This window comes from Equus caballus, chromosome 16, assembly GCF_041296265.1.
Source record: "Equus caballus isolate H_3958 breed thoroughbred chromosome 16, TB-T2T, whole genome shotgun sequence".
NCBI lineage: Eukaryota > Metazoa > Chordata > Mammalia > Perissodactyla > Equidae > Equus > Equus caballus.
In genome coordinates, this window is record NC_091699.1 from 77,874,937 (window position 1) to 77,902,283 (window position 27,347).

At 41.9% G+C, this 27,347-nt stretch overlaps 1 protein-coding gene across 1 annotated transcript in view; it reads left to right on the forward strand.

The window, feature by feature from the left end:
* Nucleotides 1–27,347, forward strand: part of COL6A5 (collagen type VI alpha 5 chain) — a 130,651-nt gene that overhangs the window by 14,048 nt on the left and 89,256 nt on the right. The window contains exons 2-4 of the mRNA XM_014731857.3: nucleotides 17,943–18,034; nucleotides 19,480–20,079; nucleotides 25,055–25,687. Of these exons, the coding sequence (XP_014587343.2) occupies nucleotides 17,971–18,034; nucleotides 19,480–20,079; nucleotides 25,055–25,687 (1,297 nt within the window). The 5' untranslated portion in view covers nucleotides 17,943–17,970. The remainder of the gene's footprint in view (nucleotides 1–17,942; nucleotides 18,035–19,479; nucleotides 20,080–25,054; nucleotides 25,688–27,347) is intronic.

Here is a 27,347-nt window from a genome sequence, read left to right on the forward strand (position 1 = left end):
CAATGAACTCCCTTAGCTTTTGTTTGTCTGGGAAAGTTTTTGTTTCTCTATCAAATCTGAAGGATATTTTTGCTGGATAGAGTATTCTTGCCTAAAAGTCTTTGTCTTTGAAAGATTTGGATATATCATTCCACTGTCTTCTAGTCTGTAAGGTTTCTACTGAGAAATTCGCTGAAAGCCTGATAGGGGTTCCTTTGTAAGTTACTTTCTTCTACCTTGCTGCCCTTAGTGTTTTTTCTTTGTCATTGACTTTTGCCAGCTTCACTGCTATATGCCTTGCAGTAGGTCCTTTTTCATTGACATAGTTAGGAAATCTGATGGCCACTTTCACATGTATTTCCATCTCTTTCCCCAGGTTTGGAAAGTTATGTGATATTATTTCTTTGAACACACTTTCTGCTTCATTCTCCTTCTCTTCTCCCTCTGGAATACCTGTAATTCTTATGTTGCATTTCCTAATTGAGTTGGATATTTCTCAGAGACTTTCTTCATTTCTTCTTAGTCTTAGTTCTCTCTAGTCCTCCTTCTGAGGCATTTCTATGTTTTTATCCTCAATTATGCTGATTGTTCCTTGATGTTATCACCTCTGCTGTTCAGGGAATCTGTTTTATTCTTTGTCTCATCCATTGTGTTTTTCGTCTCCAATAATTCTGATTATTGTTAGTCTGATTATTATTCTTTATAGTTTCAATCTCTTTTGTGAAGTAGCTCATAAACTCATTGTATTGTCTATCTGCATTCTCTTTCAACTCATTGAGTTTTTCACTGATAGGTACTTGGAATTCTCTGTCATTTAGGTTATAGATTTCTGTGTCTTCATGGTTAATTTCTGGTACTTGTCATTTTCCTTCTGGTCTGGAGATTTAATGTACTTTTCCATACTGCCCGATGGCATGGATTTTTACTTTTGCATTGTAATAGTCTTTGTTTGCCACTTCCACCTTTCCCTTCTGGGTGGGGGGGGGGGGGGGTCAAGAGATGCGTATTTTGAGCCCACTGGGATCTGTGGGCACAGCTCCAAGGTGCTGGGCTGTGGCTCTGAGTGTGGGGGAGGGGCGCTTTCTTCTCTTGCATGGTCTTGTGGGCTTCTCGCTCTGCCTTTGCTATCTGCTTTCCTGGGGTGTTTGGTTAATGATGATAGCTAGTCCTTTCTGTGGAGGGCTTTCTTCTGAGCTGTGAGGGACCTCAGAGATCTGTGGAGTTTCCACAGAGGGCTGCTTTTCCCTCCCCTCCTCCACTTTCCTCCTGGAGGTGGTGTGCACTCCCTGGGCTGCTTTCCTTCAGTGAGGAAGAGAAGCGTTTTCTTACCTTGTTCCACTTCCTTGGGAAGGGGCTCCAGCACCTCCACCTTTGGATGTATGACTTCGTGGGTCAGTCAGATGTGTTTTGTGTTGTGTGGATGTCCTCTGCTGGAATATGAATGTCCTTTTTGTTGTATCTTTGAGGGGAGAGTTTATGGGAGAACTCACTCTGTCATGATGCTGATGTCTCCTCCCTGCCTCAGTTATATTGGTGCTCTGTTGTTAGGTGCATACACACTAAGGATTGCTATGTCTTTTTGGAGCATTGACCCCTTTATCATTATGTAATGCCTCTCTTTATCCCTGATAACTTTCCTTGTTCTGAAGTCTGATTTTTCTGAAATTAATATAGTACTCCAGTTTTCTTTTGATTAGTGTTAGTGTGGTATATCTTTCTCTATTTGTCTACTTTTAATCTATATGTATCTCTATATTTAAAGTAGGCTTCAACAACATATAGTTGGGTGTTGTTTTTTGATCCACTCAACAATGTATCTTTTAATAGATGTAGTTAGATCACTGGCATTTAAAGTGATTACTAACATAGTTGGATTAATACATTTACTATATTTGTTAGTTTTCTATTTGTCACTCTTGTTCTTTGTTCTTATTTTTGTCTTCTATTCTTTTTCTGCCTTTAGATATTTTAATTGAGATTTTATATGACTATTTCTCTCCTTTCTTAGCATATCAATTATCCTTCTTTTTTCCCCACTTTTTTAGTGGTTGTCCTAAAATTTGTAATGTGCATTTATAACTACTCCAAATCCACTTTCAAATAACACTGTATCACTTCATGGGTACTGCAATTACCTTATAATAACAATATATCCCTGATTCATCCTCCTGTTCCTTGTATCATTGCTGTCATTCATTTCACTTGTGTATAAGCTATAATCATCAGACACATTGTTGTTGTTATTTTGAACAAAATGTTGTGTCTTAGATCAATTAAGAATAAGAAAAATAACAGTTTTTATTTTAACTTCACTTATTCCTTCTCTAATACTCTTGTTTAGCTATATTTTTAAATTTTCTGTGTTCTTGATAATCTGGCATCTGGAGCCTTGCTGAAGGGAGGGACTGCCTCTCACCATGATTAGCTAATTCCTAGAGACAGTAAAGGATTTGCTTGCAAGCACTCCTTTAATATGTAGACCAACCAAACCTGAGTCCATACTCCCACCTGCCTCCTCTTATTGGGTTTTTGAACTCTGGGGCACTATCCCCCTTTCTAAACATCCCAGGACTGGGTGCTAGATAACAAGGGGCCACCCCTACAGCCCAGAGCCCACTGACATTATTCAGACTATCCAATTCTAAGTCTGCCTAACTTGTTTACCTTACCTCACTCATTTCTTCCAAGATAAACCACAAGAAAGGCTCCACCCACAGTTCCTCTCTCTCTGCTTGCTCATCTTGCCCCGGTTCTTCTCTGTGTGGCCCTGCATGGCATGCATGCCTCCTGTTTCTAGGGAACTGTGAGTAAAATAAGAACTTTTTCTTCATGTTGATCATTTTTGTGTGTGTGCATCTTACTATATCTGATTAAAACAAATCCTGGGCACCATTAAAATTTGAATCTTTGTATAGATTCTAACCAAGTTTCTAACCTATGTTATCTTCCTTCTCTCTAAAGAACTTCTTTTAACATTTCTTGCAAGGCAGGTCTCATGGTGACACATTCTCTCCATTTTTGTTTTTCTGAGAAAGTCTTTATTCTTTCTTCAGTCTTGAAGGATAATTTCACAGAATGCAGAATTTCAGGTTGGTGTTTTTTTCTCTGAAAACTGCAAATATTCCACGCCTCTCTCTTCTTGCATGCATAGTTGCTGAGGAGAAGTCAAATCTAATTCTTATCTTTGCTCCTCTATAGATAAGGTGTTTTCCCCCCTCTGACTTCTTTCAAGATTTTTTCTTTATCTTTGATTTTCTGAATTTTGAATATGATAAGCCTAGGTATAGTTTTTTTGGGGAGTGGTGGGTTGGGCACTTATCCTGCTTGCTGTTCTCTGAGCTTCCTGGATATGTGTTTGGTGTCTGACATTAATTTGGGGGAAATTTTCAGTCATTATTATTTCAAATATTTCTTCTGTTCCTTTCTCTCTTTCTTCTTCTTCTGGTATTCCCATTATGAGTATGTTACACTCTTTGTAGTTGTCCCACAGTTCCTGCATATTCTTCTGTTGCAATTTTTCAGTCTTTTCTTTCCTTTCCTTCTCAGTTTTTGTAGTTTCATATCTACATGTCCTCAAGCTCAGAGATTCTTTCTTCAGCTGTGTCCAGTCTGCTAACGAGCCCGTTAAAGACATTCTTCATTTCTGTAACAGTGTTTTTGACCTCTTGCATTTCTCTGTGATTTTTTCTTGGAATTTCCATCTCTCTGTTTACATTACCCATCTGTTCTTGCATATCATCTACTTTTTCCATTAGAGCCCTTAGCATATTAATTATAGTTACTTTAACTTCCAGATTTGATAATTCCAACATCCCTGCTTTATCTGAGTCTGATTCTGATGCTTGATCTGTCTTTTCAAACTGGTTTTTGTATGTTAGCATGCCTTATAATTTTTTGTTGAAAGCTGGATATGATATAATGGATAAAAGAAACGGCAATAGATAAGTTTTTAGTGATGTGAGGGTAAGAAGGGAAGGGAAGTATAGTCCTATGATTAGGCCTCAGTCTTTTAGAGAGCCTGTGCTCCTGGGCTGTAAATTTCACAAGTGCTTCTCATGTGCTTTTTACCCTCTTAGGCAGGACAGGATGGCTACAGGGGGCTGGAGTTAGGTATTTTCCTTCCCCCGGTTTAATTAGGCTCTGGCAAAATAGTTTCTCCTGAGGGCAGATCTTCTTAAGAACAGAACTCTCTGGAGTATGTCAAAATGGTTACTTTTCCCCTCCCCCTGTTGGAAGCACAGGTGTGTTTTTCTCAGATCCTCACTGTGAGAACTTGGTAGAATTACTGGAGGTAAAACTTACAAAAGTATGGGCACCACCCTGATCCTGGACCCTCCCCTGGAGTTTTTAACTCTCAGATTTGTCCACACAGAGCCTCTAGCAATTTGTCAATTACAGGTCAGGCTCCTCTACCCCAGCCCAGGTTTCTGGTACAGAAACATAGGTTTCTGTAGTGGTAAGTTGTATTCTCTGTTTCCGCACATCTGTCTCTCCAATTTTGGGAGCAGTGGTTTGCCTTGTGACCTCACATCTTGAATAGATGTAAGAAAAGTTGTTGATTTTCAGTTTGCTCGACTTTTTACTTGTTAGGACAGTGATGACTTCCAAGCTCCTAACAAGCCAGATTGGAAACTGGACGTCCTGGGACACCTTTAAGAGAGAAGGTGCTGGTAATTGTTATACTAGGACAACAGTCATGAATTGGTACTGTTCTGGGAAATTGCGTCACATATTTGTGGATTTTTTTCCCCTCAATTTTTATGTTTGCTTTACTCAGGAAAAAATAATTTTTAATTTAAGAATTAACTAAAAACCTCAACAGTACATCCTAGACATAAATATATTTGATATCTTTTAAGAATTGGGATCACACTCTACACACCCAACTTCGCACTTACCCACTAACCTACTGTATCCTTTTAATTAAGTTTAGCAAGTGTTTACTTGCTTTGCATTGTATTAGGAGAACCCTGAAGTAGAATGAAGTAGAACATGGTCCCTTTTCTCAAAACTTATGCTAAAGTTGGGTCAACCAAACATATACACAGAAATAAACAATACAGATAATAAAATATACACATGAGCTGTTAAGAAACAGTGGTATAGACAGTGTTTGGGGCAGATGAGAACATGTAAGATGGATGCAGCTGCAGTAGTCAGGAGGCAGGCCAGGCAGGTCTTGAAGTGTAGTTGGCATTTGAATTTGTGCATAAGAAAAGAACTGTTCAAGTTTGGGGCAGAGGGAGAAACAGTGTGGATACCATGGTGTTTGGTCAACTCCAGAGAGACTGGGAATTTGAGAGCTCTCTAGAGAGTATGGTTTTTCAAAGTTACAGCAAGAAGGAATCATCATGGAGGCCCCAATCTTGATTTCCTGGTGGATCTGGTATCCAAGCGTCTTCAAAGGTTACCGAGTGCATGTTGTTAAGGATTCCTTTGCTTATAAATTATCAAACTAGCTCAAGCACAAAATGGGTCTTATTGGCTGAGATATGTAAAAAAGTCCCAGGATTTGTCTGCTGATCAAGGTGTTGATGTCATCACAAACGTCTTTCTTGATCTTGGGGTTCTCCTTCACGGTGGCAAGATGACCCCTGAAGCTGCAGACTTATCTCCCACCTCAGCAAGAGAACCTCTCCTTCCCAATATGTCTAGCAATAGCCTATATACAGTCTAACGCTTATTGACGCTGATGGTCTAGGTCAAGTGCTCCTCCTTGGGTCAATCATCGTGACCATAGCAATCATTCTTTTGTATGTAGATATAACAGGCCTTGTGAAGTTTTGGCAAATGGAAGTATTAGAAAGTATTAGAAACATAGCAAGACGTTCTTCTCTCCAGGGATGTTTGTTAAAAAAATCCGGTGTGTAAGAAGCTTATGGACGGGTGGTTGAAATGCAATTAAGAATACTTGAAAAATAAAAGTCTCTGATGCTTGGGAACTGTGCTGGAGGAGACTTCTAGATGCACCATTGTAGTTTCCACCAGTGCTCTGGCAGGGAGGGCAACTGCCTTGTCTGAGTGGTCCATGCAGGGATGGACCCACTCATTTTATATCTTTGGCAGAGCCCATGTTCCCAAAAGAAATGGGTTCTAATTGACAAAATGAGGCCATTTTACAGCTGAAGTCCAACCCTCTTGTTTTATAGAATAGGAAACCAAGCCTCAGAAAGGAGCTCACAATTTGAATTATGAATTCTGATTCCTCAGTCTTCTTTCTACTACCCTTGATCAAAATTGTAGAAGTGATTAGAGTATGTCAAGTGTTTTTGTATGTTTCCTTTTGATATCTTTTCATGAAAAAGTGTTACATCTTATTCTTTAAACTTCATTCTAACTCATTTCTTTATAATTTATTCTGAAACGCCATGTGCATTTATTCTTTCAAAGAGTATTCACTGTGCACCTAGTGTGTGCCGGGCACTGGAGTATGTTCCATAGATACTTATTGTATGATGGAGTTTGCAGTGAGATTTTAGTCAAAACCAACAAGTTTCTGACCCTTACTACACTTTAGGGTTGAGCATTTTGTGCTTCCTGTATTTTATCTTTTCATGTAACTATCCCAGCCCCTCAGGTAGACTGTTTGATCTTGGAGGGAATATTTTCTGTATTTTACTCTTGGTGTCCAAGAGCCTATAACAGTTCCATTAATTCTCTATAAGTGGCAGTGTTGGATGACCGGGCAAGTGACAGCTGGTAGATTTGTTAATTAAGCTGCAGCCCATGTTTCTGATGTGCCTTATTTGTCTTGGTTTTAGAAGACAGTGGCATAAGCATTCCTACTCTCAGCCCTAATCTGATTTGCTCTGATGAAGATGTCCTTAGAATGGAAAATCAGAAATCCCTAAATAAGAAAAACTTGAGAAACTGTTTCCTTGTACTGATGTGTTGTGTCACCTTGCTGGAGGCTCTTCTCTATCTTGGATCCTTGATCTCTCCTCTTGCCCTTTGTGCATAGTGTAACCCCTTGGTATTGGAAAGTGCATTAAGGGGCTCTCTAGCCAAGGTCCAACTTATACAAAGAGTCAGCATCCCTTTCACGGTATCCCCAGGGCTTCTCCTTGCCCCTCTTCCTTCAGCCAAGAACCATCTTTAGCTCGTAATTGCCAATAGAATGAAGTCTCACTCCTAAAATGCTCTTTAGAGCATTAAAGCCCTCTGCCATCTTGTAATCCCAATCCTGCTTTCCAGCTTTGTCTTTCATCCCTCCTCATTCCACATCGTGGACCACAGCCAAAGCAGGAGCTCGCAGCCTCCGGGACACACCCGCTGCTTGCTGCTCTTCAGGGCCTTTGCCATCACTGCGCTATAGACGCCAGAACTGTTTCCCCCCACCGTCTTTGCCTTTTGGTATTCCAGGCATCCTTCACGTCTAATCCAAGTGCCACCTCTTCCTTGAAGCCTTTCCTTAATTCTGCTCTGTTTCCATGTATTTTGTTCATTCCCTCATTTGAGATATCTCATTTTGCTTTATTTTATGAGTATTTGCCTTCAGACCTTCCTTCACTTCCTTCTCTCCTTAAAGTTCACAATCTAGAGGGGGAACCAGCACAAAAGCTTCGTGAGAGTGAAAATTCTTGCCTGTTTTGTCCGCTACTGAATCGAAACTGCCTACAACAGTGCTGAGAACATAGTTGGCACGCAAGAAACATCTGTTGAATGAGTAAGTTATCTATCTATCCTGGATATGCATGCATGTGTTTACATATGTATACACATATACATGTATGCATATATATAAAAATATTTAGAAAGGATAGAAAGTCCAATGAGACTGCAGAGGAGGGAAGACGTTGCTGAGTCAGTTCTAAATCATAAGCTGGACTTTGCCTGGCAAAGATTCTGCTCTTTTTGTAGGCAAGGACTGGGTCTTAATCTTCATTTCCCCGTGTTGCTTACCCTAAGCATCGTGCATTGTGGTAGCTCAGTAAATGTTTGTGGCATTGAACTGAAACTATTTCTAGCTAAACTAGAAGTGGATCCTCACTTCTTAGCTGCTTTGCCTGGCCTGTGTTGAAGGACATACTGGTCCTAATACTGATGCCAAATCTCTTCCCTCCCCCACCATCTATTTCCTCCCTGGGCTGACCCCAGGGGATTTGGAAGGTCTCTGCTTTTTTTTTTTTTTCCCCTGCTTTTTCTCACGAAATGCCCCCAGGACATAGTTGTATATTTTAGTTATGGGTCCTTCTAGTTGTGGCATGTGGGACCCCGCCTCAGCATGGCTTGATGAGTAGTGCCATGTCTGCGCCCAGGATCCGAACTGGTGAAACCCTGGGCCGCTGAAGCAAAGGGCACGAACCTAACCACTTGGTCACGGGGCCGGCCTCAGGCCTCTGCTTTTTATAAAGGGGGAACTAGGACTGTCCACATTCTGTGGCCTTTGCTGCCAGAGCAGGCTGCCTGGACTTGCCTAGAATGGTCCAATGTGGTGGTATAGCTTAGCCACATAGTTGCTCAAACTGGTGAAGTTTGCTTTCCATGCATAAAGCAATTCTTTATCAATCTCAGAATACTCCAAACATGGCCTTTTACTTCTAGATATGCCTGGAATTGCTGCTTTGTGAAGTTTGTTAGGCAGTTGAGTGGAAATGGCTGGATCGATGGTGCTTCTAGCGCTTTCTAAGTAATTAATTCAACAACTATTTCTTGAGAACCCACTATAGGGCAGGCACTGACCTAGGCAAGTGGGACACTCAATCATGAAGGATGAAGAGTCAAATCTTGCCTTCAACAACCTTGTCGGCATTTCTGTGTTTGTGTGTGTGTGTGCGTGTGGAGAAAATGTGGGGGACTAAGAAAAGAATTTCAGTAACCACGGAACAGGCAAAATGTGCTAAGTGCCAAAGAAGAAGATGGTCTTGGCAGTCTGGGCAGCCAGAGTGGGGTCTGGGTGTGTCGATAGATTTGGGGACGTGGAGGAGGTAGCACTTCTGCTCTGAGGAGCGGTGCCATGGGAGAAATAAGAGAAGCATGAAAACCAAGAGAAGCAGAGCCATACGGCACCCACGACGTGGTCAGCCAGAGCGGGAAAATAAGACAGGGTGATTATCTGGCCTCACTGTCCTTACCGACAGGAAAACCCGGAGTGCCTTCTAGATGCTCCCAGAAATGGGCCATCTGAGGCTGAGACCTAGGCTTTAAGCCTCAGCTCGGCTGTGGACTAACTGTGTGACCTTGGACGTTCCACATAACCTCGCCGGACCTCAGATCCTCAGCTGCAAACGAGTGGGTGGCACATGTGCAGTTTTAGGCCCTCACCAGCTGGGGGTTGCGTGTCCTAGCTTGTGTCCTCCTCGCTCTCCTGGAGCTCCATGTCCTGGTCTTGGCCTGTTTGTGGGGCAGACACCCTGAGTTAGGGATGGTTAACCTAGGAGAGTAGAGGGTGGCCAGTGGGGAGGAGGGAAACAAGGTGGAGCACAGAAGGAGAGATGGCCTACCTTTATTTCTTACTGTCTTTTAGGACCTCATGCTCCTTTGACTGCAAAAGGAGAGAAAGAGAAAAATTAGCTTGGTGGTTTTAGAATGCTGTTTGTACTGTGTTTGACTTAGAATTTAGCAGTGTAAACCTCCAAGAGACTGTTTACATACTTATTTCCAATCCAGTGGGCTCAAGACTGAAACCAGTGCCTTGGATGTATTATTATACCTTACTGAATAATTGCTGCTTTCTTTTAGTCTCTGAACCTGTCAGAAGGTTGTAAGCTTTGCCGATGTGCCTTTGTATTTCACGAACTTAAGCTTCGTTGTTATCCTGCTTCACCAAGTTACTTTTACACCCCAGGCCTTACGTTACAAAACAGGCTGCCCCATAAAAAGTACTGTTTATCATTGAGAGTAAGTGAGATTTGTCTTCACAGACATTTATGACCAAAAGAATGTAATCAAAAGAAGGGAGGTGACTATTCATTATTCCATTATTACTCTCCCATATTATCTCCTGGGAATGGCTGGGGCGTTCTGTTAACCATCTCTATGTGGCTGGCCTACATGTGCTGAGCATCCCCACAGGAAAGAACGAGGCCAGCTAGTTGCTGCACAGGATGTGTTCAGTGTGTGGAGCCTTCTCGCCAGATGTGTGGTTTGGCTGTTGATTCTCCCTGAAGTGGGCTTGGGGTACCCTCCCCTCACTGATGCTAGCTTTGGATTCCCAATCAGCCTCTGAGAGTTTGAGCATTTGAAAGTGTGACAATGGGCAAATTGGTTCACTTGGCAGCTATTTGAGCTTGGAGTTTCTTTGTGTCCTAAGTCTGGTTTGGGGTATGTATCCTCCAAAATGGCTGGTAAACTTCCCCAAAATATCACTTGTTCATGCCATTCTCTGCTTCAGGAACTTCCATCATAGCATCAAGGGATCAGAGACTTTTAGAGGTAAGAGGGGCCTTAGAGGTGTGATTCAAGCGTCTCTGAAGTGCTGGGACCCCCACTCTGTTGTCTTGGGACCTCCATAACCTAATGTTTCCTTCACTTTTCCCCTGTTAGTTTTGGACAAGTTGGCATTTTAGTACTGAATGCTGGCTTCCTCAGCCAAATCTAAAAGGAGAGAGAGGGAAGTTGAGCCATCAAAGAACCAAGAGCCATGGATAATTCCTAATTAATAAAGGTTGGCTGCCAGGGCCTGAGGTAGAAGTACTTAGATTAGAGATGGGGTTGGGAGGGGAGTTTGGGAGGGGTGGGTCTAAATTACCGCACTGGAATTTTTCTGCTCTGGGAGGCTGCCCTCTTCTATCCCCATCTCATCTGGAGGAAAACAAGCTTTCACCTTATCCTCAGGAACAGAGTATGAAATAGCCAAGAGAATGCAAAATGAGTTACACACAGAAAAAATTAGATTTATCTCAAGAGCACAAGTAACGTGAAAGAGAAACAGATCAAACAACTTATACTAAGGGAAGCCAAAGTAATGGAAAAAACAAATAATAAGGTGAAGTGAGAGATGTCAGCAAGATAGCCAAATAAGACATCCCTCACTTGTATCCACCCCTGCCCCCACTGCCAAACCCTGCCACAATAATTTGGCATCTGTCTTGGAACAAAAGTGTCTCTGTGGGAACTTTGGGATCCAGGTAGGAGATTATGAAGCCCTGGTGCAGTTCAAGACTTCAGACAGCCATTTTGAGAAGGCGGGCTTGCACCCAGGTAGTTGACTCACTGACTGTGGTCTCTTCTACAGACCCGGAAACAGCTCCGTAACCCTGAGAGCTCAGCTATAGCCCATTTTGGCTTTGGTTCTCTCACCAGCACCATACACCAAGGGGCCTGGAGGGAGTGACGTCCACCTTTGGATCCTGAAGTAGCTTGTGAACCAGCCCCAGCCCCTCTTGGCCATGGTCCACGAGCCCTGGATGTAGCATCATCAAGATGGGGACATAAGTTGTTCCCAACTTCAGTCCCACTCACAAGAAGACCCACTAGCACCTATCAATAGGCAAGACATCACTGCAAAAATCTAGAACCCAGAGGTGAGGCTGAGCAACCCCTAGAGCACAGAGATTGAGAAGGACCACATTAGGAGGGTAACAGGAACAGTTTCACTTTGATCACATTCCCCCTCCCCCAGGCTGACACAGTGCCGTCTGGGCCACCCCCCCTGCCCCAGGGTCTATAGTTTCTCTAGTGGGAAGAGAGAGCCCAAAGAGGATATCCAGCTCCCCCAGAGTTGCAGGACACTTCCCAGGAGCTCTACTTGGGACTTGCCTCACAAGGATCACTGCGAGAATCTGCAGGGCTCAACCACTGGGGATCAGATAGATACGGAGACGAGGGGCAGGGCTTACATGAACCAGTGCTCAGAACTTGCTGGACCATAGTCCTGCTTGCCATAGCACCTGGGCAGAGATCCCAGCCAGTGGCTCTGCCCATCTACAGAGCTGAGCCTGTGGCCATGTCTGGCCAGGCAGCTTAGATTTGGCTTAGTGGCAGTTCTGTCTGATTTGAGTCCCCAACCAATGGGCCATACTGGCCGTGGAGACCATTCTATGGCTTGCACCCAGGCAAGGAAGAAAATTTGTAGCCCCTTTCAACTGCTGAGCATACCCTTCAGCCTTACCTGACCAGAAGCCTGACTAGAGAAACTGGGCAGCTGTAGAACCCATCCTACAGCCCTACTCAGCTAAGGAACCAAGCCAGGCAGCCTGAACAATGACCCTGGGAAGCCTCAGAGCCCAGCCTATGGTACCACCCAGCAGTGGAACCCAGCTTACAGCCCTGCTTAATTGCTGAACACAGCCTGTGGCATCATCCAGGCAGGGAACCCTAACAGTGACCATGCCCAATTGTGAAGCACAGCCTGAAGCTCTAAACTACCAGTAAGTCTGGACAGTGACCCCACCCAACCTCAGGGCAGTCTCTAGCCCCACTTAACTGCAGGATACAGTGTGAAGCCCTGCCCAACTAGAGAGCCTGGGCAGCAACATTGCCCAACAACAGAGCACAGCCAGTGGCCTACCTGATCACAAAGCCCAGCCTGCAGCTTCACATAACTTGGAGGCACAAACTGTGGCCCTGCCCGATTGCGGAGCACAGCCTGAGGCCCTGTCCAACCATGAAGCCTGGACTACAGCTTCTCTGAACATGGAATCCAACCAGCAGCATCATCCAGTTGCGGAGCACAGCCTGAGACTCCTTCAGACCAAGAGCAATTACAGAGCCCAGCCCACAGCCTTGCCTAATCACAGAGTCCAACCATTGTCACTACTCTGCCAGGGAACACAGCCTGTGACCTTGCTATGATTGCAGAGCCCCACTAGTGGCTCCAGAAAAATGAAAACACAATACACCAAAACTTCAGGGATGTTGCAAAAGCAGTTCTAAGAGGAAAGTTTAGTGCTATAAATGCATGTATTAAGAAAAAAGAAATATCTCAAACAACCTAACTTTATACTTCAAGGAACTACTAAAAGAAGACCAAACTTAGCCCAAAGTTAGCAGAAGGAAGGAAATAATAGTGATTAGAGCAGAAATAAATGAAATAAAGAATAGGAAAACAATAGAAAAGATTAACAAAAATAAGAATCAGATCTTTAAAAAGATAAACAAAACTGACAAACCTTTAAGCTCACCAATAAAAAAGTGGGCTGAAATAAATAAGATTATAAATAAAAGAGGAGACATTACAACTAATACCACAGAAATACAAAGAATCATAAGAAACTACTATGAACAATTATATGCTCAAGAAATTGGATAACCTAGAAGAAGTGGATAAATTCCTAGAAAAAAAATCCTACCAAAACTCAATCATGAAGAAAGAAAATCTGAATAAACCAATAATGAGTACGGCGATTGAATTAGTAATCAAAAACCTCCCAACACAGAAAAGCCCAGGACCAGATGGCTTCATGGATGGATTCTACCAAACATTTAAAGAAGTAATGCCATCCTTTTCAAACTCTTCTAAAAAATTGAAGAGGAGGGAACACAGACTTATTTTATGAGGCTGGCATTACCCTGATACCAAAGCCAGGTAAGGACACTACAAGAAAAGAAATCTGTAAGCTAATATCCCTGATCAATACATATGCAAAATTCTCAACAAAATAGTAGCAAATCAAATTCAACAGCACTTCAAAAGGATCATGTGCTATGATCGAGTGGGGTTCACTTGTGGGATGCAAGGAAGATTCAACATATGCAAATCTATAAATGTGATACCTCACATTAATAGAATGAAAGATAAAAATCATACTGTCTTAATAGATGCAGAAAAGGCATTTGACAAAATTCGACATCTTTTATTGGTAAAAACTCTCAACAAATTGGGTATAGAAAGAATGTACCTCAACATAACAAAGGCCATATATGACAAGTCCACAGCTAACATCATATTCAACAGTGAAAGGTTGAAAGCTTCTCCTCTAAGATCAGGAACAAGACCAAGGGTGCCCACTATTACCATCCTTTTCAACATAGTACTGGAAGTCCTACTGCCAGAGAAATTAGGCAGGAAAAAGAAGCATAGACATCCAAATTGGAAAGGGGGAAATCAAATCACCGCTGTTTGCAGATGACACGAGCTTGTATATAGGTAATCCTAAAGACTCCATCAAAAAACTGTTAGAACTAATAAATTCAGTAAAGATGCAGTATATAAAATCAAAATACAAAAAAATCAGTGCCTTTCTATACACTAATGACATACTATTGGGGAAAGAAACAAAGAAAACAGTTCCATTTAAATAGCATCAAAAACAATAAAGTACTTAGGAATAAACTTAATCAAGGAGGTGAAAGACTTATACACTGAAAACCATCGAAGTTGGCATTGATGAGAGAAACTGAAGAAGACGCAAATAAATGGTAAAATATCCCATGTTCATGGATTGGAAGTGTAAATATTGTTAAAATGTTCATACTACCCAAAGCCGTCTATAGATTTAATGCAATCTCTATTAAGAGTCCAATGGCATTTTTCATAGAACTAGAAAAAAAATCCTAAAATTTGTATGGAACCACAAAAGACCCTGAGTAGCCAAAGTAATCTTGAGAAAGAGGAACAAAGCTGGAGGCATCACACTTCCTGATTTCAAACTATATTACAAAGCTATAATAATCAAAACAGTATGGTACTGGCATAACAACAGATACGTGGACCAATAGAACAGAATAGAGAACCCAGATATTTATCATCAATTAATTTATGACAAAGGAGCGAAGAATACACAATGGGGAAAGGACAGTCTCCTCAATATAGTGTTGGGAAAATTGGACAGCCACATGCAAAAGAATGAAACTGGACCCCTGTCATACACCACTTACAAAAATTAACTCGAAATGGGTTAAACTCTTAAAAATGTTAAGACCTGAAGCCATAAAACTCCTAGAGGATAACATAGGAAAAAGCTCCTTGACATGTGTCTTGGCAATGACTTGCGTATATGATGCCAAAAGCTCAGGCAACAAGAGCAAAAATAAACAAGTGGGACTACATCAAACTAAACAACTTTTGCAGAGCAACAAAATGAAAAGGCAGCCTACAGAATGGGAGAAAATATTTGCAAACCATATATCTGATAAGGGTTAATATCCAAAATATACAAGGTACTCATAGAACCCATGAGCAAAAAAACTCCACGAATAATCCAGTTTAAAAAAATGGGCAAAGGACCTGAATAGACATTTTTCCGAAGAAGATATACAAATGGCCAACAGGTATGTGAATAGGTGCTCAACATCACTAATCATCAGGGAAATGCAAGTCAAAACCACAGTGAGATATCACTCACACCTGTTGGAATGGCTATTATCTAGCCATAAGAAGACAAGAGATAAATTCTGGCAAGGATGTGGAGAAAAGGGAACCCTTGTATTCTGTTGGTGGAAATGTAAATTGGTACAGCCACTACAGAAAACAGTATGGAGGTTTCTCCAAAAATTAAAAATAGAACTACCATATGATCCAGCAATTTCACTTCTGGGAATATATCTGAAGGAAATGAAATCACTGTCTCAAAGAGATATCTGTATCTCCATGTTCATTGCAGCATTATTCACAATATCCAAGACATGGAAGCAACCTAAGTGTCCACGGATAGATGAATGAATAAAGAAAATGTGACACACACACACACACACACACACACACACACAGGAATATTATTCAGTCATGAAAAGAAGGCAATCCTGCCATTTACAACAACATGGATGAACCTCAAGGGTATTATGCTAAGTGAAATAAGTCAGACAGAGAAAGCAAATACTGCATGATCTCATTTATATTTGGAATCTGAAATAAATGAACTCATAGAAACAGAGAGTAGACTGGTGCTGTCCAGGGGCAGGGGTTGAGGGGAATGTGTGGATGGCCAAAGGGCATACATTTCCAGTTATAATTCTTAGAAGAAAACATTAGAGTAAATCCTCATGCCTGTAGAGTAGGTAATGCTGATTAGCTATGACATCAAAAGCATTAGCAATAAAAGAAAAAGATACATAAATTGGACTTCATCAAATTTATAATCATTTGTGCCTCGAAGACACCATTAAAAAAGTGAAAATATGACCCACAGGGTGGGAGGAGTATATTTGCAAAACATATATATCTGATAAGTGTCTAGTGTCCGGAATACATAAAAAAAACCCCAACAATAAAAAGACAAATAACCCAGTTAAAAATGGGCAAAGTATTCAACTTTGCCAAATAAGATATCCAAATGACTAATAAATACATGAAAAGATGTGTAACATCATTCATCATTAGGGAAATGCAAACCAAGACCACAATGAGATACCATTTGTACCCACTGGAATGGCTATAACAAAAAAAGACAAGACAATAACAAGTATTGGTGAGAATGTGGAGAAATTGGAACTTTTACACATTGCTGGTGGGAATGTAAAATGATGCAGTCACTTTGGAAAACAATTTGGCAGTTTCTCAAAATGTTAAACATAAAGTTACCATAAGACCAAAAATTCTACTCCTAGGTATCTACCTAAGAGAAATGAAAACGTTTATATATACACAAAAACTTATACATGAATGCTCATAGCAGCATTATTCATAATAGCCCAAAAGTAGAAACAACCCAAATGTCCATCAACTGATGAATAGATTTTTTTAAAATGTGGTATATGCATACAATAGCATATTACTCAGCCATAAAAAGGAGTGAAGTACTGAATGATGTTACAACACGGATAAACTTTGAAAATGTTATGTTAAATGAAAGAATCCAAACACAGCAGGCCACATATTATATGATTCTATTTATAGTAATATCCAGAGTTGGCAAATCCACAGAGAAGAAAGATCAGTGGATGCCAGGACTTGTGGGAAGGGGAGAATTGGGAGTAACTGCGAATGGGTATGAGCTTTCTTTTTGGGGTCATGAAAATTTTCTGGAATTAGTCATAATGGATACAAATCCTGTGAATATACTAAAACACATTGAATTGTACACTTTAAAAGGGTAAATTTTATAGTATGTGAATTATACTCAGTAATAAAATTAATGAATAAGTAAAATATATGATTTATTATAGTGATTAGTATAGATTTGAAAGTCATTGTTGACATGATTCAGCCACCACCAGGGAGCCTCACTTTCCTCTTAGCAGAATAAGGGTTTAGTCTAAATGATCTATAGCATCTCTTCCAAATCCAGCTTCCAGTGACTCTCTCAGTCTTCCTGCGTGATCAGCAATTTCAGAAGAACGGCTGGAAAAATCAACTCTAGGATGAAAATCAGCCCTTATGCCTTTGGTATCTCATTTAAGGCATTTCTGTTTTTGAGGATTGGTCATTTGATCTATTTCCCTTTTTATAAAGAACAACTCTGATTTGGTGGAATTTCTGTAAGACTATAATTTCCCATGAAGATTTCTGATTGATTGTGAGTTCGTAGACAGAAATGCTGAAGTTAAAGTAATTTGTAAAACTGAGTATAACTGTAAATGAGAGAACAGTTTTCACAAGGGTTGAATGATGAAAGAAATATTGGTAGCTCTTGGCTTTTTGCGGCCAAGTCATGAACATATACAATAGTAATTGTCGGCATAACAATAGAGGGTAAAGAAGAGTGACTGCATAAATTTCGTGAGGACACAGAGTTTGTATAAGGCACATAGCACAGTGGTTAAGACCTTTGGCTCTGTAGTCCCCTTGTCTGGGTTGGGATCCTGGATCCATCACTTACCAAGCCACACTGTGCCGGTTTCCTTATCTGTCACATAGCTATAGTAATTGCACCTCCCTGTAAGACTGTTGTGAGGATTAAATTAGATGATACTTAGAAAGCACTGAGAAAAGTATCTGAGCCATGGAAAGTGCACGGCAAACATTAGCATTATCTATTTTCAACAAATACTCCAAATGCTTGATGAATGTTTTAAACACACCTGACGTTGCTTGACAAATACTTGTTTCCAGTGTATTATGCCCTAACCCAACTTTCCCAGTAGTTATTTCTTGTTATACAATGAGATTTTTCATATTGTAAATAACATTTTTTTTTTTACAGATAAAAGCAAGAAACCTTCACTAACAAAATGAAGATCGTAATTTTATTTGTCCTGATCCTTTGGACTGAAACATTGGCAGATCAGAGTCCAGGTATCAGTATGTTTTATGTTACTCTTATTTAGAAAAATAAGTATTTTCATGTCTCAACAAACCTTTATTTCAATAAAGAGAAATAAAGAATTTATTAGTTTATTGAAAAATCAAAGTAGACAGCTTTTAGTTGTAGTTGGAGGTATACAATATCAAGCAAACTTCATCTATCAAAGATGACAGAAACCCCTGGGCAAAAGTCATGAATTATGCTGCACCTGGCTAGAAGAACTTTAATTATTCATTGATTTGCTTAAGTCCCAATGTTCCTTGTCTCTATGAATAGAGTCAACCCATTTGTTTTATAGGTCATTTTGTATCTTGGCCTTAATACATGGAAGAAAAGGGAAAAAAAGGAACCCCACATAGAAAATAAATTCTATGTATTTTTGTGGCTAAACCATTGCCTTCCTTTTCTTTTACCAACATCAAATAGGGAAGGGGTATATGTGTATATATAAAGGGAATATGAAAACTAGGTTTTTCTACTCTCTTGTAATGACTAAAAACATAGGTCAAAGAAATCTTTTTAACTTAGCACTGTGCTACCATAGGATTTCCTGACGAATTGCTGAGTTACTTTGAAAGAGAGCCAGTTGTTAGACATTTCCCGTCACATCACTAATTTCGAGAGTGGAGGTGGCTGATGATGAAGTGGAAGTCAACACTGGTGGTGCCACCCCTTGCCCAGACCCTCTTTATCAGGCTGGTGCACCCCCCCCACCCCAGCTGTTGTGAATATTGTCTGCAACCGCTCGCAGCTGTATCCCACTTTCTCAGGAGAATTGCTCTCAGCTGTCCTAGAGCCACTTTACCCAGGAGGTTATGCCTGTGACCCTCCGCTCCTTCCCTCCAGTTCTTGGGGATGGTCTGCAGCCAATGACTGACGGATAGGGGAGCACAAAAACCTGGCCCTCTTGCCTCAAGGAGGGACACTCTGGTGTGATTGATGCTCCAGAGTCCCCTCGAATCAGGCCAAGGTTAGACATCCTGCTTTTTCCCTCTCCTGCTTCCCTCCACCAAGCCCATTCCCTAAACCCCTGTCTCAGATCTGCTTCTAAGCTCTTCTACCTAAGACAGCCGCTTGCTTGATACTGTTTTAAAAATTGCTATCAATCCACAGACCACTTTGGGACTTTCTGGTATCATTTTATTTATTCTTTAGTACAATATCAGAGTTTGCAGTTCCGCAACCAAAAAGAAAAAAAATATCGATTGCCTCTGGTATAGAGCTGAGAAAGAAAAATCTGTTAACTTAACAAAAGTCCTCGTTTGACTTTAGCAAAAACAACTCCGGTTTCTTCTGTTCGACCTCCGGAAGACACTTTCCTTGGGATTCTGAGTTACCTTAACACCAGCACATAGTTTCAAATGAGTACTGTGGGCTAAAATGTAAAGGCTGAACAATCTCCTTGTTTTGGTTTGTTGTCATTTTATTTTGACAGAGCCAGGTCCTCAGTATGCAGATTTGGTGTTCCTGCTGGACAGCTCTGATCACCTGGGGACTAAGTCCTTCCCTTTCGTGAAGACATTCATCACCAAATTGATCAGCAGTCTCCCCATAGAGGCCAACAAATACCGCGTGGCCCTGGCTCAGTACAGCGACACGTTCCACAGTGAATTCCAGCTGGGCACCTTCAAGAGCAGGAACCCCATGCTGAACCACCTCAAGAAGAACTTCAACTTCATTGGTGGCTCCCTGCGGATAGGAAATGCCCTCCAGGAGGCTCACAGAACCTATTTCTCTGGACGTGCAAACGGTAGAGACAAAAAAGAGTTCCCCCCGATTTTGGTGGTCCTGGCTTCAGCTAAGTCCGAGGATGACGTGGAAGAGGCTTCCAAGGCCCTGCGGAGAGACGGGGTGAGGATCATCTCCGTGGGGGTGCAGAAAGCTTCTGAGGAGAACCTGAAGGCCATGGCCACGGCTCAGTTTCATTTCAACCTTCGGACGGTCAGAGACCTCAGCACGTTTTCCCAAAACATGACGCAGATCATCAAGGATGCGGCTCAGTACAAGGACGGAGAAGATGACACTGATATAGAAGGTAAGGAAGCCCTTGGTTGAAGAGGTACCCAATCCCCATGCAATCACATCTGCATCTGTCCACCCTCATCTCTTGCAACTCCCATTCTGGTTTTCCTGATTAGACATGCTGAAGTGTTGGAAATTGGTACACATCATACTCTACTCTTATTCACTTCTGTGTTTGCCTGGGCCAATTTCTCTGACAGAAATCTTTTCACACTCCTTAGCCTTCTTACACCTTGAATAACTCCTGTCGTCATTTAAATCCCAACCCTACAGTCATATCCTCCTGGAAGGCTTTCCTTTCAAATTTCTTTTTGTGTCTCACAGTTCTGTGCATACACTTGATGACAGCAGCACTTCCCATACTGTATAATTACCCATTGCTGTGTTGGTCCCCACCTCTCAGCCCACCAAGGAACTGGTAGCACCGTAAGGGCAGAACTGGCAACTTACGTTTATCTCTGTGTTCTTTGACTCTACACAGTGCCTAACAATGAACTCAATGAGCTATGTTCTATTTCTTAGTAAGTGAATATATGAAACTCTTACAGATAAAGAAATAAGATCCTTGTCCTCTTTCTCTTGTGGTCCTGGCACAGTGTAAGGACAGTAAATATTCAATAAAAGCCTATCAATTAATGTATGGTGACACTAAATGGGAACAACAACCCTACAGTGAGGCCAGGCAGAGAGAGGACGCCCTCAGCTGTACAACCATGCAATGCAGGAGGTTGCGGTCTGGAGCCCTTCATATGCTGTGTCGGCTCCTCCTCTTTTGCATTATTTTTTTTCTCTTAGAGGCAAAATCTCTCTAATGAGTGTCAGGATCTGCCAAAGCCAGAAGTTTCACTCTTTCCCCCTCCAAGCCATGTAGTAATTTTGTGCTTATGTTTTTCACCTCCAAGACATAGATTTTTTCACAATTTTTATATTAAGATATGTCTTTCAGTTGTGCCTTTTTAAAAGAAATTCCTGAAGAGCTACCATTAAATCACGGTATATCTCACAGTAGACTGGATTTTTGAATTGAAGAAATGTTGGAGATACTTCTGACGAGCCTGTGGGAGTGAATGAGCTCGATTAAAAGCAGCTCAAATTGAACTGACTCAGTACCCTCACTTGTACAATTCAAGACCTCAGCTATCACATCCCTTGATGTAAAATTCTCCCCAACTTATTCTCTGAGAACCACTAAGGGTGTCTCATGTGACAGCACAGACCCTTCCTCTAAGGCTCCATCATCCATGTTGATGTCTGTTGTGTGCAGAGCTGCTTGAGAGCAGCACCTTACCCTAGTCACTGCAGCTAATTGCCTTTGGGGCAATGGTGATTCTCAGTCCAGAAAGCCATTTTCTATTATCCCTAAGCTGCCACCCACCATAACTGCCAGGTGCCACAAGTGTCTTCACTCCAGCCCCTGGGAAATCCCTGTATTTCATACAGAAGACCTCCTTCTCATCAACTTTCATTCTTGATGCCTTAGGCCAAAAGGAAGACTACTTATGCCCGTGTGACTCACAACTTCTCCCTTGAAAAATGCTTTCTTTGTGTCTTAGAGAGTTCTCCATGAAGACACCAAAACAGAAGACCCTTGAGTACAAGTAGTTTACTTGGGATGTAATCCTAGAAAGCAATGGTGAAGAATGGATAAAATGAGACAGGAAGCTACACATTCAGGGTTGATGAGCTGGCAAAACAGATCAGTACCCAGCTTGAGGGAGGTGCTCAGTGAGTGCCCTGTGCTGATGAGAGACTCAAGCCATTCTCTCCAGAGTACGGTAGAAAGAGTCCCCAGCATGATGAATTTTCCCAGCTGCACTGTGCTCACTTGGTGTTGATGGGCCATTCTGAGCAGGTGCTATCTAGTTCTAATACTCAAGGAAGCCACTGGTGTGCTACAAAGTGACCTGGACACAGGTCGGAAGATCCAGACAAGGCTACTAGCTGGCTGTGTGAACTTGGGAAAGTGATGTCATCTCTCTAAGCCTTGCATCAGCATCCTCATTTGTAAGATATGGGAGTTAGGATGAACTTGAAACTTCCATCCTGCTCTACCATCCTTCACCAATTCCATGGCTATAGCTATGGGCTGGTTTTTAAGGCACACTAGGGTAGGCTTTAATAACAAATAGAATTCCTGAATAATTAGAAGTTTATTTATTTCTCTTATAACATTGTAGGGGCAGAGCTCAGAGTGACCAGCTGTCTTTCCTCTGTTCAGGTACCTAGACTGGTAGTGGCTCTTCCATCTTTAGATATGACTTCCACAGTGCCCTGGGAATTGCTGTACAGTTGGTGGAAGGGAAAAAAGATGGAAGATCACTCTTGGGAGGGTTTTATGGGCTAAACTTGGAAGAGACACACACTACTTCTGCTCACATTTTATTGGCCAGATCTTAGTCTCACGGTGACACCTAACTGCAAGTGAGGCTGGAAATCAGGGCTAGCTCTATGCCCAAGGAGAGGAAATGGGTTTTGGCGAGTATCTAGAAGGCTCTGCCACAGTTAGTGTTTCCCCTGAGGCTCCAGGGAGTCCCTTTCCCTCCACTCTCCTCATTCCTCACTTCTCCTGCCTTAGGGAAAATAGCAAGTTCTGTTTGTTTTTTTTTTTTTTTTTTGAGGAAGATTAACCCTGAGCTAACATCTGCCACCAATCCTTCTGTTTTTGCTGAAGAAGACTGGCCCTGAACTAACATCCATGCCAATCTTCCTCCACTTTATATGTGGGACGCCTGCCACAGCATGGCTTGACAAGTGGTGCCATGTCCGCACCTGGGAACCTAACTGGTGAACCCAAGGCTGTCAAAGCGGAATGTGCAAGCTTAACCGTTGCACCACTGGGCCAGCCCCCAAAAGTAGCAAGTTCTTATGGCATATGTGCTTCTTCTCCACGAGAAGAAACCCTTCTGTGACCCTCCTCCCTGAGGACCTTGGAGATCCTCCACCCCTGTTGGTGGCCACTTAGCCTGAGCTCTCCAGGACAATGGGGCTTTCCCACCTTCTTAGAGGGCTCTGTGTGCTGAGGCTGCTTCTCTCACTCTTCCGCTTATCTCACGGCAGTAGAGTACGGCAAGGACTTGCTTGACAGAACTCTGTCCTTGCCTTTAGAGGTTAAGAGTAAGGGCTTTGGAGTCAAGAAGGTCTGGATTCAAAGCCTGGCTTGGCTGCCGAGGGCCTTGAGTAAGTTATTTAACCTCTGAGCTTCAATTTCCTGACCTATAAAGTGAAGATGTAGTGCTTACCTTATAATATGGGTGAGATGGCTTGTATGGCATTTGGCGCACAGTTTACTATTATTAATAGTAATAGTTATTTGCAAATAACTACTAACCTGAGCAGGTCATGCTGGGAGTTTGTTTTAGCCAATTGCGTGGAGTTCAGAGCACTTTGGCAGATTTAGGAGAATTATTTTTAATTTCACAGATATTCCTGAGCTCCCACCAGGCACTAGGTACTGTAGGGATAGAGATAAGTAAGACATGTCTTATGACTTCTGAGCTCACCCTTATGGGTAGTTCTTGGCAAGACTGAGCTTATCTCTTGGCTACCCTTTCCACAGCTGTGGTCCCTCCACCTGTGCCAGGAGTAGGTGTTTTGTGTGTATATAATGTACTCTCACCTGGATTCCAGATTCATGTAACCAACTGCCTCCCTGGCATCTCCAGTAGTGTCCCCAGCTTAGCATGTCTGAAATGGAACTCTTGAATCCCCCGTGCAACTTATTCTTCCCTATCTTGGTAAAAGACATCACCAACATCCACTCAGTTGTTCAGGCCAAAAACCTAGGCGTTTTCAACACTCCCTCTTTGCCTGTCAACACTCGCATCCAATTTATTATCAAGTTCTCTCTGTTCTATCTCTAATTCATGTATCAGAACTACCCTGTTGTTCCATCTTATCTGCTGTTGTTCTTGTCCAAGAACCCTTATTTTTTTCCTGGACTAGGGTAATTATTTCTTAATTGATATCCCTGAATTCATTATTTCCCCTCAGCAACTGGGGTGATACTTAAGATTTAAATAAGACCATATGACGCCTATATGATTTGAGCCTCACCTCCCTTTGTCTTCGTCCATCATCGTTCTCCTCACTCACTGGCTCTAGCCACTCTGAGCTTCTTGTTTGTTCCTACCTGCTGCTGTTCTTTCTGCCAGAATTCCTCTTCCTTAAGAACAAGATGTGGCTGAGTCCTTCTCTTCATTCATGTCTCAACCCAAATGTGATCTTCTTGGGTAAACCTTCCTTCTTTATGTCTCAGCTAGGGTAGTACCACCCCACATCTCCAGCACGGTAACTCAATTGAGTCACCTGTTTTATTTCCTTGCTAGCATTTATTACTGGCTGAAGTAATATAATCTAGTTATCTATCCTCCCCATAGAATGTGTGCTCCCTGAGGTCAGAAATATTTGTGCTAACTGATCCCAGCAGCCCAGCACTTGAGAGTGGTGGTGATGCTGGACCTGGAGGTGGTGGAGTTGGTGGTGGTGGTTGGTGGCTTTCGTTGGTGGTGGTAGTGGAGGTGGAGGTGGTGGTGGTTGGTGGCTTTCGGTGGTGGTGGTAGTGGAGGTGGAGGTGGTAGTGGTGGTTGGTGGCTCTAGTTGGTGGTGGTCGTGGAGGTGGAGGTGCTGGTGGTAGAGGTGGTAGTGGTTGGTGGTTTTTGTTGGTGGTAGTAGTGGAGGTGGAGGTGGTGGTGGTAGTCATACTGCTGGTGCTGGTGGTCATGAAGATCATGGTGGTGGGTTGTGGTAAGAAAATTGGTAAGAAGCATTCTTCAGATAGCAGGAACAGTATTGCAAAACCTCTGAAGTCAATGACCCTTGTAAGTCTCATTCAGAATTTTTATCTTTTGTTCACTAAAAGAAAACTATGCTAACTACATCTGTCATGACTACCTCAGTTTTTACTAATGTCTTTTGACAATCGGTAAAGTGCCTTTCTCACTCTGGGTTAGTGGTTTGTACTAATCCTCATACTTTTCCTGTCTCCGTAGTTCCCTTCCCTGTGGCCTGCCAGAAAGATTCCCTTGCTGATGTCGTTTTCATGGTGGACGAGTCATTGGGAACCAGAGAAAACTTAAGGAACTTACAGAACTTCCTGAAGAGCATTACCACCTCCCTGGATGTGAAGGACAATTGCATGCGGATTGGACTTATGAGTTACAGCAACAGAGCTAAGACTATTTCTTCTCTGAAATCAAGCACAACCCAGTCTGAATTTCTGGAGCAAATCCAGAAGCTTTCTCTCCAGGCTGGGAAATCCAATGCTGGGGCTGCCATTGACATGATGAGGAGAGAAGCCTTTTCAGAGTCAAGTGGCAGTAGAAGGGCACAGGGGGTGCCTCAGATCGCAGTTCTGGTCACTAACAGGCCATCAGATGACGAGGTGCGTGAGGCGGCACAGAAACTTCTGCGGGAGGATGTAATTGTGTTTGCCATGAGCATCCAAGGGGCTAACAATACGCAGTTAGAAGAAATAGTGTCTTACCCTTCGAGACAGAGGGTTTCCACGCTGAAGTCCTATGCAGACTTGGAACGTTATAGTAGGATCTTTCAGAAAAAACTCCAGAATGAAATATGGGATCAAATTTCTACTCGTGCCGAACAAAGGAATCTTGATGAGACTGGTATGTTTTAAAAATTACTATTCTTATTGTAAAATATAAATAGTTGTTTAGGGCTGGGACAAGAGCAAGACTGAGTGTAATTAGATAAGGGAACTTTGGCAATCATGGAAAAGTTCTAAAACTAAATCTTGATGATGGTTGCAAACCTTTATAAATTTACTAAAAATCATTGAATAATTACAATTGCTGAAGTTTTTAGCATAACTCAATCATAATTCATTGAAATGTGAAAAAAAGTGTTAATTATAAATATTTTAATAATGTTGATGAACACAAAGAAGAAAATAAAATCATCTGTAATCCTATCTTTCAGATAAAACCATTCTCAACATTTATTTCTCTTGTCTTCTAGTCTCGTCTCTCTCTCTCTATGCTCATGTACACACAAACACATACACAGTTTTTAAAAAATGGTACATCATTGTGTGTGTCAGTGTTGTCCAGCAGAACTTTTTGTGATGATGGAAGCATTCTCTATCTGTGCTGTCCGGTAAGGCAGCCACTAGCCAAATATGGCTGTTGAGTACTGAAATGTGGCTGGTGTAACTGAGGAACTGAATTTTAAATTTAATTAAATTTTAATTCGTTATAATTTTCATAGCCACATGTAGCTGCTGGCTGTTTGCTGGACAGTGCAGGAATATACAGATAGGTAACTTGTATGAGCTACGGTTACATTTGGGTGCGACTAACAGAAATAAAAATAGCAGTGATTTAAACAGGATAAAACTGTGTGTTCTGTTACGCAAATAAGTCCTGAGGTCGGCAGACAGAGCTGGTGGGGTGCACCACGGTGTAAGGACCTTGTCTGTTTCTCTGTTATTTTTTTGCTGTTTGTGGCCTTTATTGCCAGGATCATAGCCCAAGAGAACTGCTTAAGGCATTACATTCACATCCAGAAAGCAAGAAGGATGAAAGAGAAGGAACAGGGCAGGCTTCCACCTCCTTTCTTCAAGGATTTTCCCAGAAATTACACACACCATTTCTGCATACATCCCATTGGCCAGAACCTACTCACCTTGTCACTCCTAGATGTAAAAATGGGAGCTGAAAAATGTAGTCTTTATTTGGGGCAGTCAAGTAGGTAAAAATTGGGGCTTCAGTTAGTGTAGAAGGAGAGAATGGATGTTGGGGATAACTAATATTATCTGCCTTACCCACTTTTCCATCCATCTTAGATCACGAACTTTTGTCCATTTCTTTAAATATTCTTTGGCAAAAATTCTTTTTTGTTTTTGTTTTTTTGGTGAGGAAGATTGGTCCTGACCTAAGATCTGTTGCCAATCTTCCTCTTTTTGCCTGAGGAAGATTGTTGCTGAGCTAACATCTATGCCAATCTTCCTCTATTTGTATGTGGGATGCCACCACACTATGGCTTGACAAGCAGTGTGTAGGTCCACACCCAGGATCCAAACCCGTGAACCTTGGGCTGCTGAAGTGGAGTGCACAAACTTAACTGCTACACCACCGGGCTGGCCCCACAACATTCTTTTTAGGTTGGGAATAATATTCCATCACACGGATATAACATAATTTGTTTAACATATCCTAAACTGCTGGATATATAGGTCATTGCCAATGTTTTGCTCTTATAAAAGTCTTGCAGGGGTCATCCTTGTTCCTATATCTTTATGTACAACCATGATTATTTTCTCACTTT